Here is a 16638-nt window from a genome sequence, read left to right as displayed (position 1 = left end):
CCAGGACTCCGGGATCATGACTTGAGCCGAAGGCAGAGGCTTTAACCCACTGAGCCACCCAGGCACCCCTGTCTTTGACTTTTGACAGTTTTAAAAATGTGTCTAGTTATGGATCTCTTTGTGTGTGTCTTCCTTAGAATTCATTGAGCTTTTTGGGTGTAGAGGTTGTCAGTCATCAATTTTGGGAGGTTTGGGGACATTATTTCTTCAAAGGTTCTTTCTCCCTCTGTGTGTGTGTGTGTGTGTGTATGTGTGTGTGTGTGTCCCTCATGTCATTGGACTCCCTTTATGTGTATCAGAGGGCTGGTGGTGTCTCTCTGGTCCCTGAAGCCTTGTTCATTTTTCTTCCTTTTTTCTGTTCCTCAGAATGAACCTAATTGGTCTATCTTCTGGGTCACAGATTCTTTCTTTTACTAAGTAAAGTCTAATATTTACTTCTTTAATGATTTTTTTTATTTTTTTGAAAGATTTTATTTATTTATTTGACAGAGATCACAAGTAGGCAGAGAGGCAGGCGGGGGGAGGGTGTGGAGAAGCAGGCTCCCTGCTGAGCAGAGAGCCTGTTGTGGGACTCCATCCCAGGACCCTGAGATCATGACCTGAGCTGAAGAAAGAGGCTTAACCAACTGAGCCACCCAGGTGCCCCATGATTAAGAATTGGTTTACAGTGTTGGTCTAATAAGTTCAACATCTGGCCTTGTTCAGGGACCATTTCCATTGACTGCTCTGCTCCTTATGTATGGGCCGTAGTTACCTGTTTCCTTGTGTGTCTTAATTTTTTTGTTGAAATTAGACATTTTAGATAACATAACGTGGCAACTCTGGAAATCAGATCCCTCACCCCACAACTTCTTGTTGCTGTTTATTTAGCATCTTTTCTGGACTAATTATGTAAAAATATGTATTCTTTGTCATGCTTGGCCACTGAAGTATCTGGTCAGCTTAGTGATCACTAATGATCAGAGACTTCCTTAAATGCTTCGATCCAAGAAGTGTTGTGGTCTTGGCAGAAAGCCACGTGTGTGTGTCGGGCACACCTTGAACACTCAGCCAGGCAGTTGCCGACTCCGTTTTAGCTCACACTTCCTGCTTGTTCAGGGCTTCAAGATCAACCAGTGGTAAGAGCTAAGTACTCTTCAAGTCTTCTGAGATTTTTCACCAGCATCCCTGGCCAATCGGATGTCGCCATTACAGGCCACTACATTGTTCAACAGTAGCCCTGATTATTCTCTGCAGACCCACACTGAGCCAGTTGAGTCAGGCCAGGAAAAAGACGAGTCTGATTAGTGGATTTTTTCCAGGTAGTAGCCAGACAAGTCCAGGAGTGACAGGTGGAGTTGAGAGGAGTAAGGGCGGGGTTTTGGGGTGCCCTAGACCCCGTCTTCCCCTCCCAGAGGCTGCTACGGCTCTGAGGCTGCTGGGTGTGGAGGCCACTGCATAGCTGGAGAGAGGGTGTGAGCATAACCAACTGAAAATGCCACAGGGTTTGCCTTCCCACCAAGATTGAGCCATTTTTCTAGGATGAACCCTCCTTGGATTGTTATGGGTCTTTGGTTAATTTCCAGAGTTTTGAAAAAGTTTATTTTTTCAATTTTTCCCCGGGTTCTGTGGCATTTCGAGCTGTCCTGAGTGCTGGGCAGGAAGGCCCTTCCCTGCCCTATACTGTACTGCGCCGTCCTGCCGCAGGTGTGCTTGGACACGCCCGTCTTCACGCACAGGGCTGAGGCCCTGGGACTTCAGCTTGCTTTCCCAGAAGTGACCTTGCAAGAGCACTGACTTTGGAATCCTCCCTTCCTCGGCGTGGTGGCAAGCATCGTGATCTTTACCAAGCCCCATGGAACACTGGCATCTCGGGGCTATTATTCACTTGTCTTTTAAGAGGCAACTGTTGAGCATTTTTTCGTATGGTAAAGCGCTCTTCCTGGCTCCTTTTCTGTGAATTGTATGTCCATATCCTTTGGTCATTTTCCTGTTGGCTTATTAGCTTACATAAGTTGTAGGAGCTCTTTGTTCATTAAGAAAATGAGCTCTGGAGGCACCTGAGTGGCTCAGTGGGTTAAGTCTCTGCCTTCAGCTCAGGTTATGATCCCAGGTTCCTGGGATTGAGCCCCTCATCGGGCTCTCTGCTCGGCAGGGAGCCTGCTTCCCGCTCCCCCTCTGCCTGCCTCTCTGCCTACTTGTGATATCTATCTCTGTGTGTCAAATAAATAAATGAAATCTTTTTAAAAAATGAGCTCTGTGTGACAAGTTGCAAATATTTCCCATCTGCTGACTTTGCTAATATTTTGCCATGTGGAAGTTCGTGTATCTGTGTCCCTTCCCCCCTCAAAGATTCTATTAAAAACTTTTTTGGGGGGCACCTGGGTGACTCAGTGGGTTAAGCCTCTGCCTTTGGCTCAGGTCATGATCTTAGGGTCCTGGTATCAAGCCCTGCATCAGGCTCTCTGCTCAGCAGGAGGTCTGCTTCTCCCTCTCCCCCTGCCTCCATCTCTGCCTACTTGTGATCTCTCTCTCTCTCTCTCTGTCAAATAAATAAATAAAATCTTTAAAATTTATTTTTTAAAAATCAAGTAAAAATTTTTTTCTGTGTTTCCTCTGGTACTTCTACGTGTTTCATTTCCACATTTAAATCACTGATTTGTTTATCACTTACTCTTATTTAAAACGTGACCAGGAAATCCAGTTTTCTATTTCAGACAGCTGCTCAGCTGTGTCATCCACTTCATGATGAATCCGTGTTTCTTGAGCTGATGTGGAGCCTTGCTGTCTCATGTGGTACCCGCAGACAGCGGTTCTGCGCAGGAGCTTTCTCTCCCCCCCCCCCCATCAACTTGCCTCTGTGTGTGTTACCACACTGTTGAGGTTACTATAGCTTTGTGCTATGTTTTCATGTCAGAGACTTCTTTCTGTTCACTTTGAGGCAACAAGAGGTGTGGTGGAAGAGGACGTTTTGTGAAACTTAACAGCACGGGACACAGGTGGAGCATGCGGGAGGGGCCCTGCTGTCCCCATCCAGAGTAGACTATAGGAGGGAGGAAAGGCAGGGCACAGGGAGCATCACTGCAGAGTCGTGGCCTCAGCACTGGGGTTGGACGGACCATTACAGAAACAGGGTGTCACAGAATTAGTGGACTCCAACACAGGATTTATGTGTGCTTCTGTCATGAAAAGCCCTAAGGTGGGGTGCCCCAACCTGGTGACACCACGGTGCCACTGGGGCATTTTGCTTGCTGGCATCAGTGCATAGGGCCTCCATCCCTAAGGCTACCTCTTGGCCCAAGTTGGCTGCTGGGGCTCCAGCCTTCCCAGGGTATGGGGACAGAAGGAGCAGAGGGGGTGTACCTCTGTTTCCTGTGGAGAACCTTTTCAGGTGCCCTGCTGCTTCTGCCAGTCTTAGTCACCTGGCAGTGTCCAGCTGCCCAGCAAGCAGAAAACGCAGTCCTTTATGCAGGGGATAGGCATCCAGCTACCAGCAACTCCTGTGTCCAGGCAAGAGGGTGAAGAGATCAGCCATCAGCTGGCTGCTCTGAAAGGGCCATCACACAGGATGGAGTGGGACGTGGCATCCTGGAGTTGTCACCTGCCTGTGGGGGATGGAGCCCTGGGATGGAAGAGAACCTCCTTTCCCCATGGACCTGTATGCAACAGTGTCTACATGTGACAGTCCCTACAGACTACAGACCTCTGTGAATGACCTATTTGACCTCCTCTTCCTCCCCAGCTGTTACCACCTGCTGTCCTGGGTGCCCCTGGCTCTATGTCCAGACTTACCCTCCCCATAGAAATGTCACCCCCTTCAGGAAGCTTCACCCCTTCCCCTGATTAGTCTAGGAAGGTCCCTCTGAGCTGAGTGACACTCCAGAGCCATATGAATCTCAAGTGGCCCAGGGCAGAGACCTGAGGACCCCACAATGGGTCCTGGGTACCACTTTGGGGGTTTGTGGATGTCACCGATAAGTCTGCCTTGCTGGGAGCAGGGAGCGAGCAGTCAGAAGTGACTCCGCAGGTAAGGGAGGAGGAGCGGGAGGGCAGAGGCAGTGACTGGCCCAGCAGAGGATTATGGGACTGAAGAGGCAGCCACAGAAGCACCCTCTGTTGCCACGTTGGGGAGGGGACCACGTGGATGAGGGCAAGAGCTGGGCAAGTGCTGGCAGGAGAGCGAGGACAGAAGCAAGTCCTGGAGATGGGGAGTGAGAGTCTGGGGGCCACACTCCCCGACAGTGGCCGAGCTGAGCTCATCTCTATGGGACTGCAGGTGGGGCCTGAGGGGTCTGCTGAGCCCAGGGTCCAGCGGGGGCGGCAGATCAGAGGAATAGCAGCCAGTTCTAGCCAGGCAGCAGGGTGGGGGTCATGGGGGCTCAAGTGGAGAAGCTGGTGAAGAGGCCAATGTAGATAGTGAGTGTACACAGCTCTTGAGGTAACTCTGGTTTGGAAGGGGGCAGCTGGGCTACCCAGGGTGGAGCAGAAGGAGGGTGTGGACATGTGGCCCAGTGGGGAAGAGTGGGTGAGAAGGGAGGGCACACTGGGAATAGGCAGGTGGCCTGAGCAGGCCGTAGGAGGGGCGGTGGGGGGCCATGGAGAGAAGAACGTGGACATGGTGGGGCAGCGGGCTGCTGGCTAGGTGAGTGCCCTCTCCAGGGTGAGGCCCAGCTGCCGGGGAGGAGAGGCAGAGCTGGTCTAGGCAGGAGAGCGGGCAAAACTTTGAAGGTGGCAGGTCAGCTAGCAGCCCCCATACGTATTCTCCCCTCCTTAAAAGGGGGAAGTCACCACCAGCTTTAAAAACTACATTTCCCAGCCTCCCTGGGTGAGGAGTGGTCATGTGACCAAGCTCAGACCAATGTTATGAGCAGCTGTTTTACATGGGCTTCTGGGAAAGCACCTTAAAAGGTGCTTCCTATCTGCTGCCTGGAATGGGGATGTGATGGTCAGAGCGTTGCCCTTCATCTGGGTCCCTGAGGATGAGCTCCCAGCCCAGGAATGCTGTAGCACACAGTGGGATGGAAGAGGATTTCCAAGAACTCTGTGTAGGTGTCATCGTTGCCTGGGCTGCCAGTGGCCAGATTTCCATCACGTAAGAAAAAAATGAATAATCTCTCAACTTGTGTTCATTTGGATATTCTCTTTCATGCAGCCAAAACCAATCCTAATAGCAACGCACCAGAGTGCCAGCCATGGACTGGCTGAGTGGTGTGGGCAGTGGCCTCATGGGGAGGGGGCTCTGCCTCTGTCTGGGCTCAGCAGTGCCCGGGCAGGAGACAGCGCGGCCTTCGGACACGCCTGGATTTGTCCAGGTGCACACCTGCAGGGCCTGTGCCTTGCTTGACAGGAGGCAGAGATGAAAGGGGAGTAATCTAGGATGCGGGTGGATGCTGACATAGCCAGGACTGGTCCTAAGAGCTTGAGGAGGGACCGTCCCAGAGTGCACCCAGATCTCGAAGCTGAGACAGCCCTTCGTAGCACTAACACCAAAGTGGGACCCCTATGGTGGGGGGACAGCAACGAGGGGCTAGGAAAACCACCATTCACCTCCGCCTCTAGCTCAAGTTGGGGATGCCGGCTCACGGAGGCCTGAGCACCGTGGGCCGCGGGGCGGACTCGCAGGGTGACTGTACCTGTCCTACCACCTCTTCTCCCTCCAGGGCTATGATGGAGCAGGCCCCACTGAGCTCAAGCAAGGGGGACTTTGGGAAAACCCCTGCACCTTTGCTGTTGTCCTCCCTGCGCCCAGGAGGTGGAGGCTATGGCTTCTTGCTTGGCAGCCCTCAAGCCCAGCCAGGCTAAGTGCACAATAATGTTGATTTGAGTTTAGGCCAAGAGCCATCTGGAACTTTCTGGAGCTCTGGGTCTCCTCTGTCAGCTGCCTGTACCCTGGGTGCACAGGCCTCAGTGGTGAGACAAGGGCTGTCCCCACCCCCTCCACCCTCTGCTGTTGGATTGCACAGACACATCGGGTCTGCTGAGCTCTGCCAGCTGGAGAGCCCTGCTCTTGGGCAGACAAGGCAGCACGGTTACTTAGAAAATTTCCTGCTGCCAGTGCTGAGCAGGTGGAGCACAGAGAAGGGGTGGCAGGTGTGTTTGGGGGGGGGGGATTCTGAAGCAGAGCAACAGCCTTCAGGAGGCCAGCCCCAGTGGTGGGCAAGGTGGTCCCAGCCGCCTCTACCCCCAGCCCCACCGGCTGGGGACTGCCCCTCGGTGGTCCTTTACCCACTAGTGATGGTGAAGCCAAGGGGGTCACTCTTTCTGCTGCTGCTCCGGCAGGTGTGGGAGTCGCTGCCACCCACCCTTGCTGCGCCCTCTCGCTCCCCAACTCAGCCTCCGCGAAGTGGGGCGGCTACCAGGCGCGGGAGCAAGTTCTGAGAGCTCCGCGGCTCCTCCCGCGGAGGGGACGCCGCCTAGAGAAGACACATCCCCGAGCGCAGCCAGCTCCCTCTGCCGCGCAGGCCTCGGCGCGGAGCAGTCACCGCGCCCCGGCACCCTGCTGCCCCTCCCGAGTTCTTCCCAAGTCCCGGCGGTGCTGCCCGAGGGACCCCTCCTCACCGCGCCCCAGTGCCTGCATCCCCGCAGCTTTGGCTCTCGCGGCGGGCAGCCGCCAGCTCAGGCACCGCCACATCTCCCTTCCCCACGTCCCCAGGGCTCCAGGAACCGTGTGCGGCCCGCGCCCAGAACGGGACCCGCAGGTCGATGCGCCGGCCTGGAGCGCTACCTGCTGCCGGGCTTGCCGTCCAGCTCGGGAGACCTTGGGCAAGTCGCTCGAGCTTGGGGAGCCTCACCTTCCCTCCCCTGGGAAGCCACAGGAGCTGGTTAGTCCCTGCTGGGCCTGGGGGTGCAAGTGCCCCTCCCGGCCAGGCCTGCGGTAGGTGCCCAGAAGACAGTGTTGCTCCAGACCAGACCCTGCGCCCGGCTCCGTCCCCAGAGGCGTCCACCACCCCGAAGAGCCCCCTAAGGCTACACAGAGGAGGAAGGGGATGTCCCTGAAGCCATGGGCCCCAGGGTAGGGGGAAGGAAGACGCGGGGACCAGGGCCTCTCATAGGACAAACTTAGTCACCCAACCCGAAGCCTGTGTCTCTGTGTGTGTTCCTGTGTGTTTGTGTCTGTGTCCCTGTGTGTGTTTGTGCGTCCCTGTGTGTATGTCTGTGTGTGGGGAGGGGGGCGGCGCCAAGGGAGGGCAGAGTTTGGCCAGGGAACACCGGGGCCTGAACGCAGTGCCTGGTCCAACGGCCCGAGGCACCTCCGACGCGACGAAGTCCCTACGGACGCGCGCGGGCAGGTGGGAGCCTGAGGAACGCGGTGCAGCCTCCTGCGGTTTATTGATTGAGCGAAGTTCAGCAAAGTGCTTCCGAGCGGGCCGAGCCCGGCCCCGACGCGTACAGTCCATAATAAACGTAAAACTCTTCTGTAGCAGCCGGCTGTGTACCGAGTCCACGACTGCGGCCGTACAAGCCTGTTGGCGGGCGCCCGTGGGTCCCCGTCCGCGGCCGCGCTCAGAGGTGCGGCGCGTAGAAGGCGGGCGCGCCGTAGGTCTGCGAGCCCAGCACGAAGGGCGACAGCACCGCCGGGCTCGACAGGAAGGGCAGCTGCGCGGCGCACACCAGGCCGCCAGGGCCGTGCGCCGGGTACCCGGCGGGGCCATGCATGGCGAGCGGCGCGCCCATGGGCGGCGACGGGCTGAGCGGGCTGAGGCCGCCGGGAAGCCCCGCTCCGGGCCCCGCGCCCGGCCCCGCCGCCCCGCCGCCGCCGGTTGGCGCGCTCGTGTCGGCGCCAGGGTTCTGCTTCTTCCACTTGGTGCGGCGGTTCTGGAACCAGATCTTCACCTGCGTCTCGGTGAGGCTTAGCGACAGCGCCAGGTTGAGGCGCTCGCACACCGACAGGTAGCGCGTCGCCTTGAACTTGTTCTCCAGAGCCACGAGCTGCTCGTAGGTGAAGGCGGTGCGCGCGCGCCGCGGCTTCCCGGACTTGGAGTCCGAGCCCGTGCGCTTCCGCTTTGGCTTCGTCGCCGCGGCCGCGCCCTGCGGGGTCGTGCCCGCGCTCCCCGGCGCTGCCGCCGAGGCTCCAGGCGGGACAGGGGCTCCGGGCGAGTTCCCGCGGGGGCCGGGTGCTGCAGCCTCGTCCACCGCGCCGGGGGGCGCCTCCGTCTCGGCCGCGCCCGGGCAGCCCGACCCGCGGGCCGCGAGGCCGCCGCCGCCTCCCCGCGCCTCCTCCGCGCCGCGCGCAGTCCCCGCGTCGGGCGCCTCGTCGTCGTCGTCGTCGTCGTCGGGCGCCTCGTCCCCGCTGTCCGCGCTCGGGCTGCGGCCGCCACCGCCGCTGCTGTAGCCGCTGGCCTCGGCCTCGTCCGCCTTGCAGGGGTCGCCAGCGTCTGCGGGCGGGCGGGCGGAGAGGATAGGACAGTTAGGACGCGGCGCCCTCCCTTCCGCAGGCTCGTCCCCTCGGGCTGTCCCGACCCGGGAAAGGTTCCCTCCTCCAGTGTCGTCGCTTCTCTGTCTTATTGCCCTCCTCCTCTTTTTCTGCCCTGCGCTTTCGTTCTCCTTCCCTTTTCCCTCGGCGCCCACCCGCCCGCCCGCCCGCGTCTGCTCTCCATCCCTGGCTCGTTCCCTCCTCTCGATGCTTCCCTTCGCGGCGTCTGCCCGAGCCGGGCCGGCCGGTGCCGCGCGCGGGGTTCACGGCGGAGTGAAAGCTCCGATCGATCTGCGGGGCAGATACAAACTTAATTAAACTCATTTTGTGTAATGTACAAACTAGTTAACGGCCATTTAATTTATTTCGGCGTATATTACCCTCCAATTACAGAAAGGCGTGGGCCAGCCAATTACCGGACATTGCAGAGCCAGCGGGCCAGAAGCCAGGGGTGGGACTGGAGCTGCCTGCCGGGAGGGGACTTTTGGGGACCAACCAAACCCGGCCTCCCTGGCCCCACTTCCACCTCAAGCCGCGGCCCCTCCGCCCCTCCGCTGAAAGCCCGCAGGCCTGGGTCCTGACCAGAAGGTCCTGGCCCCGCGGTGGGTCCTGAACAGAGCTAACTTGCGGGGGTGGGGGGGATCCGCGTCCCCACTAGGCCCAGTCTGAGGGGCAGCCCCGATCCTCCAAGCAGAGGCCCCTGAAAGGCTGCATTTCCAGTGTGGAAAATTTGGAAGACAGAGTCTGTCCTAGGGAGGGCCTGGGAGGCCATCTCTGCAGACCGTACACCACAGGTGGTGGTGGTTCCTGGGCACGTGGTGGTCACGCAGCAACCCAGTCAGGCACCAAGACCCCGCTGTTGTGTCAGGTTGGCATCAAAAACCCAGGCAATAAATGTGGAATTGTGGGCCAGCAGCCTTCCCCAGGGCAACCGCAGAGCTTGCATGGGAATCAGCAGGGCAGGTGTGTGGGGGTGGGGGGCACCCACACCCCCTAGCAGGAGCAGGCTGTCCCCTAGGGGATCCTGAGAGCACCTGGCCATCTAGCTTTGCCTTGTTGGAGGTAGTCGTTGGAGGAAGACAGCCTGACCAGGCTACCCCTGGAACCAAGAGACGGCCTTCCGCTGGGATGGGCTCCCCATGCGGGTGGAGGCTCTGGGTGGAGGCTCCCAGAACCCTGGCTAGGCCAATAGCCTGATAGGTTCCCCTCCAGCCAAGCTGGGTTTGCTCCTCCTTCATCTCCACCCCACATGGAACCCACCAGCCCATGTACCCGGAGGGCCCTATGCCCCAAGACAGCGACCCCAGCCCTGTCCACCCCGCACTCCCGTCCCTGCTCAGCGGAGGGCCTGGGAAGTTGGAGGGAGGAAGGGCCGGAGGAGGGGGCACCAAAAGCAATCAGGAGCCGGTCGAATGCAATTCTCGATCAATAGCGGCCCCTAATAAGTGTAATAGGTTTTAATCGAGTAATTATCCGAATTTTGACCCTATAATTTAGATGTTCGGGGGGAGTTTGCAAGGTGCTTGAAAGAGATATGCATGCTGCCGTAATGGGATATCGACCCGGCCGGGGGCGCGGGCCGCCCCATTACCGGCCGCTTTCCGCCGCTAAGCACATTTCCCCTTAACTGTAATCGAAGGGATTTAATTGTTTTTCCAGAGATAACCAGCGTTTTGTCACAATTAGTCTGATTTGTCCAAAAAAAAAGAGAGAGAGAGAGAGAAGGAGAAGGAGGAAATGGGGAGGGAGGCCTCCGGCGGCCGCGGTGGGGGCGGGGAGGTCAAGAGCCCTCCGCCTCGCAGGTCCCCTCCTCCTCTGGCACCAACTACCTTCCAAGGCCGGCCCTGCAGCCCCGCAGCCCTGGGACCGGCCCGGCGGAGCCATCCCGGGAGGCGCGGGGCGGCCCCGGCCCCGGAGTCCGGGTCGGACGGAGCCCCGCGCGCTGCGAACTTTGCACTGAGCCTTGGCACACGGCTGGCCCGGCTGGCCCGGCTGATCAAGGGGCCCGGGAGCGTAAACGTAGAGATGCGGCCCGTCCCCCGGCTCCCGCTACCAGAGCGGGCCGCGTCCTACTCACGCGGCGGCTCAGCTCCGGTGGCGGCTCCAGCTCCTCCGGCGGCGGCGAGGGCGCGGCGCTCCAGCTCCTCCGCGCGCGGCGGGCGTCCCGGGGCGGCAGGGACCGGGGCGCATGGGGCCGGAGCGCACGGGGCCGAGGCGCACGGGGCGCATGCGGAGGGCGCCACCGGGCCCAGAAGCACACAGCGGCGTCTTCTGCTGTTAAACTTGTGGGGGTCCAGAATGTCCAGCACCGAGAAGGAGGTGGGGCGCGGTGGCGGGCCAGGGCGAACCGCCCCGGGCCCTTCGGGCGCCGCGGGCACCGTGTCGCTGGCGGCGAGCGGCGGGGGTCCGGCCCGGGGAAAGGCGGGCAGCTCGGCGCGCCCGTCCATGGCGTCCCGGGCGGTGGCAGCGGCGGGCGTGGGCGGTGCGGGCCCCGGGCCGGGCCCGGGCGGCGGCGGCGGCAGCGCCGGGCCGTCCCCGGGAGCCGCCGGGCCGCTCGCGCTCATGCCGGCCTCCCGCCGCTCCGGCCGCTCGGGCCCCGCCGGCTACTGGGCTCCCATCCCCGGCGGCCCTGGCGCCGCCGCACGATCTCGCGCCGGCGGCCGCGGCTCGCCTGGCTCTCGGCACCGTGCCACGCACTCAGCCACTGCTGCCCGGCGCTGCCTCCGCCGCCGCCTCAGGCGCCCGCCGCGCCCGGCCCGCGCATTTATGGCGGCCCCGCCGGCGGCGCCCACGCGCCCACACGCCGCACACACGTGCGCCCGCAGGCGGCCGCGGGGCTCCGCCGCCCTCGTTAGCGCGCGCGCCTAATTGGCTGCGAACGGTCCCGGGCGGAGGAGGCGGGCCCCGCGCGGGACGCACGGACGGAGCCCCGGACCCGACCGACAGACGCGCCGCCCGGAGCCCGGGTGCGGGCCGCGAGCGGCTGTCGGGGTCAGCGGCGCGTCGCTGCGCCTCTGCTCGTCCGGAAACGGTGCGCCTGCCTCCTGGGCGAAGGGGAGGAGACAGCCGTGGCTTTTAAATAATTGCGGGATCAATCGTTGGAGGGGCTGCGGAGGCCCCGGGGCGCACGGGCGGGCGAGCGCTAAGACTTGGCTGGGACATCCCGGCGCGGGACGCGGCGCCCAAGCGGCCTCTCTGCGGGCTCAGGGCGCGCGGTCCCGCCACTCCGGCGGTCCCCAAGGCTCCGGCGTCCCTCAGCGGCTGGGGCGGGGTGGGTCCTGGGGACAGACTCGGGGTGTCTTCCTCGCTTCTTCAGCCCCCTCCCACGGGTTCAGTGGACGTCGGTCCCGCCTCTCCCGATCGCTCCTGCCGGGGTCTCTTCTCGTGGCTCCGGGTCGCTGTCCCTCCAGCCCCTCCCGCTCCCGCCCCTTTTGCGTCGTCAAACTAGGGCCCGGCCTAGTGTCCCCGCGAGGGGCGGGGCCGGCGGCCCCTGGGTCGCTCATTAGAAGTGGGATCGAAAATGAGGGAGGCTGGACGGCCCTCCCACCCCCGCCCCCCAAAATGGGGACCGAAGAATCCTACACACAGCAGGCGGCCTACATAAAAATCGATATGCAAGTAAGGGGACACATTACGGCAAACTCTTCCAGCCCCACGCCCGGAGAAAGAAGAAGGCCCTCGGTCCGGGTCTTTATTTGCACATATTTCTCCACAGAAGAGATGTTCGCACCACAGGGCCCTGCGGCCCTCGGAAGGGCCGGCCAGCGTCCGGCGTCCGAGGGTAAGACCACCGCTGCTCCTGGGCAGCGCCCTTCCCTCTTCCCACAGCAGAGCCGGCGAGCGCTTGGGCCGCTGGTGGGACCCAGGTGGGAACCGGCGGTGGGAGCGCGCGTGCGAGGGTCTTCAGGGTGTGAGGCTGTTTGCGATGGGCGCGGGTGTGTGCGCGGGCGTGTGCACGAGCGGTGTGCGCGCCACCTCTCACTGCGGTCCCCGGAGCCTGCTCCGCACACAAGGACGGGTCCTTTGCAATTACCGCGGGCAATGATCCTTTGGAAGCAGAAATTAAAAGTTGGGAGAAATAATGGGGGACCAATCGGCTGTAATTTGGGCCAAGCTCGGACATGCTGAGCCTCAGGGAGGCTGGGACTGGGGGGGGGGGGAGGCGGGGAGGCAAGGCCTCCCCTCTCCCAGCGCATCCCCTCCCCCGCATGCTGGTCCATCCTGAGATTCTAATCAGACCCACAACACTGTGTCCTTCCTTGCCAGGACTTGATTATTCTTTATCTTTAAATTATAAATCACCTCTGGGGGAAGGAGGGTGGATAATCTCTCATCACAGGGAGGTAATTATCTCCTTCCCTCCCCCACCTTCCTGGCGGTACTCTTAGGCTCTCTCTACCCCTCCCCCAGCTAAGTTTGAATATAGATGTGCACACCCCATTCACACACACACACACACACACATACACATACACTCATTCAGGAGGATGCGCCACATCCAATCCCAGATTCATTCACGAGCACCTAGCCACCTGGTCTGAGGCGCAGGAGCCACAGAGGCTCTCAGTGCCCTGCAGCCAGCCTCACCTGCACCTGCCAGCTTCTCGCTGGTATCAGTCCTCTCTTTAAGTCTTTCCAGGAGGATGGCACACAGGGCCCCTACCTGCAGAGTCCCTGAGCTGCCACTCTGCCCTCTGAGGCACAGGGTGAGGTGCGCTAGGGCAGATCTTCAGTGCAGACCTTTGACTTGGCTCTGGGTGGTTGAGTTTCAGTGTGACCTAGAGCATCACGACCTCCTCCTGTGCGTGCTCACACTCCATGCCACACACAGTCTGTCCCTATCTACCATCGGTGACAAGGGGGGGCACAAACATGGCAGTCACTACCCCCACACCCGGCTGGGTGGGCAGGGGCAGGGTTTGGGTCTGCTTTTGCCCCCGTTTTACACACCAGACACCTGCAGGTGAGGAAGAGAAATGGGACGCCTCTTGGTATAACTTTCATTCAACACAAACCCACATAAAATGACGTTTTATATAATGTCAATATAGTGTAATGTATGGTAAGTAGTACTAAAGCATAGTAAACAGAATACAGTATATTAAATATGATACATGCTAAGCATAATGAAATAACATGTTTTAATACACAACCATATATTCACACACTCAGCACAGCAGGCTGTTCTCCCTGCTAAGAGGTGGGGATTGGTTCAAGGTTTAGTGCTGCTTGGACAAAAAGTGCTGTGATTGTCCTGGAGTTTGGAGTCACCAATATTCTCCTCCTTGGCTCTCCTCTCCCCTCTCTTCGCTGTGAACTGTCTAATGGGAGCTGCAGCCATCAGAGTAATGAGCTGCAGAGTCTGACCCAGGGGAATAGGGGCAGGGCAATGGGGTGTGAGGGGAGGCCTCCAGTGCTACATAGAGGACCTTGGGTCATGTTCCCATGAAAAGAGGAGGTACTATATGAGGACAAGGGTCAGGGAGATCATGACATATGCTCCTGCCTCATGCCTCCCCCATGTCTAAAAAACAACCCAAGTAAGTCATGGCGTTGCACAGCCCCCATCCTACTCTCTCAGATACCCGGGAACAACCCTCCCCTCCCCCCAACTTTAACTCAGAGCTTCCAGGGCTATAAAGACGTCCTTTCGCTCCTAATCACAATTGATTGTCAATTAGACCCTCATTTGTGCAATCTTTGCCCATCTGCCATATCGGGTTATCTCCAAGCCACGAGCTTCACTTGCGGGGCCCCAGGTGGGCACTGACAGGTGAAATCAGTGCCTGAGATAGGGATGCCTCTGCCTACATGGTGGACAGGAGACAGCACTTCGTTGCTAAGCCTGCACCCCCTGCACATCAGGAGGACCAGATGGGGTCACTGGGAGGCTGGGGGAGGGGCTGCACCAAAGCAGGAAGCAACATGGAACAAGTGAAGAAATCTGGGAGAGGGACTGGTGGTGAAGTGACCCAGGGAAAAGTAGTGGGTGAGGGCTGAGATTATGCAGAAGAGGAAGGGAAGGAAGAGGAAGGGGAGGTTTTTGAGGGAGAGGGGCTGGGGAGAGTGGAGCATCCAGCCCTTTCAATCCATGGCCATTTCCTCTCCCCACATCGGAGTTTTTGCAAGTTTGGGGTGTACAAGAGCAGGAGAGGCATTCCTCTACTGCCACTAACTTGTCATGTGTTTATGAACTCCCTCTTCCATGTCTTCTTCTGTCAATTATGGAGGTCGGATTCTATGTGATATTTAAGGTCCCTATACCTTCCCCTTGTGAGTTGAATGACAACACTATCACAGCCTTAATTGTACATAGGGGTAGGGGCTTCCCTTCTCTTGCACCTGGAGAGCTTTATTGGACAGAATGGAGGGGCAGCAATGTTTTGGGGTCTAGAGGGCACATGGATGGATAACCTCCACTTTGTATAATGTTGGCTTCATGCAAAGCACACCCCATCCCAGACGGTCCAGCACCCCCCAATATCGCCATGAGATATGCAGGGAAGAGATTATTACCCCCATCTACAAGTTAGTGTTCTGACTCCTTGAGTTCTTACTGGGTCCTGCTGATGACATGGTGCTTTCTCTGCCTGGGCCATCCTCCTGCACACCTTTGGGAAGGATGCAGGAGGTAGAGGCAGAGATGGAGAACAGAAGGCTTCTACTCTCCTTCCTTCTGCCTCTCCACCAGCTCCACTCCATGGTGAACCCTTTTGCTCATCCAGAGTTTGGAAAACAAGAGGGGAACTTTCCGATTTTTGGCTTTTTTACTCATCTTTTAAAATATGCCTCTCCTGAGGTCTCCTGACTTCTCGAGCAAGGATATCCCACCCTCAGAACACCAGAGAAGAGAGGAAATATGGTCAGCGGGCTGCGTTTGCCGACTGCACAACCTCAGCACCACGGGCACCTTCGGATCCATGGACAGCGCCGTTGCACGTCAGTACCATCGACAGCGCCCCCGCCCTGTTCCGCCCAGGACTGAGCCTGCTCCTGCGGTCAGTACCGCGGACAGCGCAAACAACTTCCAGGCGTCTTTGCTCTCCCTGTTCATCAACCCGCTGACTTCTGCGCTCTGCCCTTGGCTCTCTCCCCTACCTCCGGGATACCGCAGAGGAGGAAAAGGGCGGCAGGGTGTGTATGGTGTGGCGTCCTGGCACCGTATATGCTGCGCCCAGCTCAGTCACCATGGCTAAGCCAGGGATTTTTACAAGGTTTTCACCGCCTGGGTTTGAATGGTTCTCTTTGTAAGCTGTGTGAGTTCAAAGATGAAGAGCACATAGCCCTGGGCCAGTTCATAGCAAGGGGTCAGTCGAGTGCAAAGGTGAGGTTTAAACCCTTTAAACATAAGGCAAAAACAAAATTGCAGATCATCAAAACTGGGAGTGGCTCTCAGGCTGTGTGTGGAGGGTAGGACACCCAACTCAGCACTGTGAGGTGGTGGCCAGCTTCCTCTCTTGGCCTCAGAGGACATCCTAGTTCCAAAAGGTTTTCTGACCAGAGCGTAGGGCAGGGGTGAGGATGACCATCTCACAGATGGGTGAACTGAGGGTGAAGAGGATTGATCACATGCTCAAGGTCATCCAGCCAGTATGTGGTAGAACAGTATGTGAATGCTGGATCCTACTGACCAGCATTCTTTTTTTTTTTTTTTTTAAGATTTATTTATTTATTTATTTATTTGACAGAAATCACAAGTAGGCAGAGAGGCAGGCAGAAGGAGAGGGGGAAGCAGGCTCCCTGCTGAGCAGAGAGCCCGATGCGGGGCTTGATCTCAGGACCCTAAGATCATGATCTGAGCCGAAGACAGAGGCTTAACCCACTGAGCCACTCAGGCACCCCTGATGCCAACATTCTTAATGTGCAAAGTGACAGATTATCAACAACCAGGTTCCAAAGGGAAGGCAGTCCAGGTGGGGTGTCCAGAGGGGTCCTGGCTGCTGCAGGCTCTCTCTCTTCAGGATGTCCCTTGTTGCCCTTGGTCTTTCCAGCTGCTTTGCCTGCCACTGGTCCATCTTATGGGACAGCAAGGATGTCCAGGTTCAGTCATGTCCAGGATAGCCACCTTCCGTCCCTGTCCCCCCAAAGTCCCCAGGGTTTCAAGGGCAGTCATTCTCACCATCAGTAATCACCATAGTAGTCTGGGCTTTCTATGGATTTTTTTACCCAGTGGAATGCCCTCTGTTTGGAAGTGAATGGCTCAAAGACTCCTTGTGAGTGGGGCATCTGGGGATGCCTGGAGCATA

At 58.7% G+C, this 16638-nt stretch overlaps 1 protein-coding gene across 1 annotated transcript; it reads right to left on the bottom strand.

Annotated features, from left to right (window-relative positions):
- Positions 1–7482: 7482 nt before the first annotated feature.
- On the bottom strand, positions 7483–10956 carry NKX1-1 (NK1 homeobox 1; the record flags this gene model as incomplete). The annotated part of the gene is made up of 2 exons (XM_082727435.1): positions 7483–8354; positions 10470–10956. 2 exons carry the CDS (start codon positions 10954–10956, stop codon positions 7483–7485), a joined length of 1359 nt encoding a protein of 452 aa, XP_082583561.1.
- Between the last annotated feature and the right edge of the window lie 5682 nt (positions 10957–16638).

This window comes from Mustela nivalis (assembly GCF_964662115.1).
Source record: "Mustela nivalis genome assembly, chromosome: 4".
NCBI lineage: Eukaryota > Metazoa > Chordata > Mammalia > Carnivora > Mustelidae > Mustela > Mustela nivalis.
Note: the sequence above shows the minus strand (reverse complement) of the source record. Positions and strands in the feature narration are given on the sequence as shown.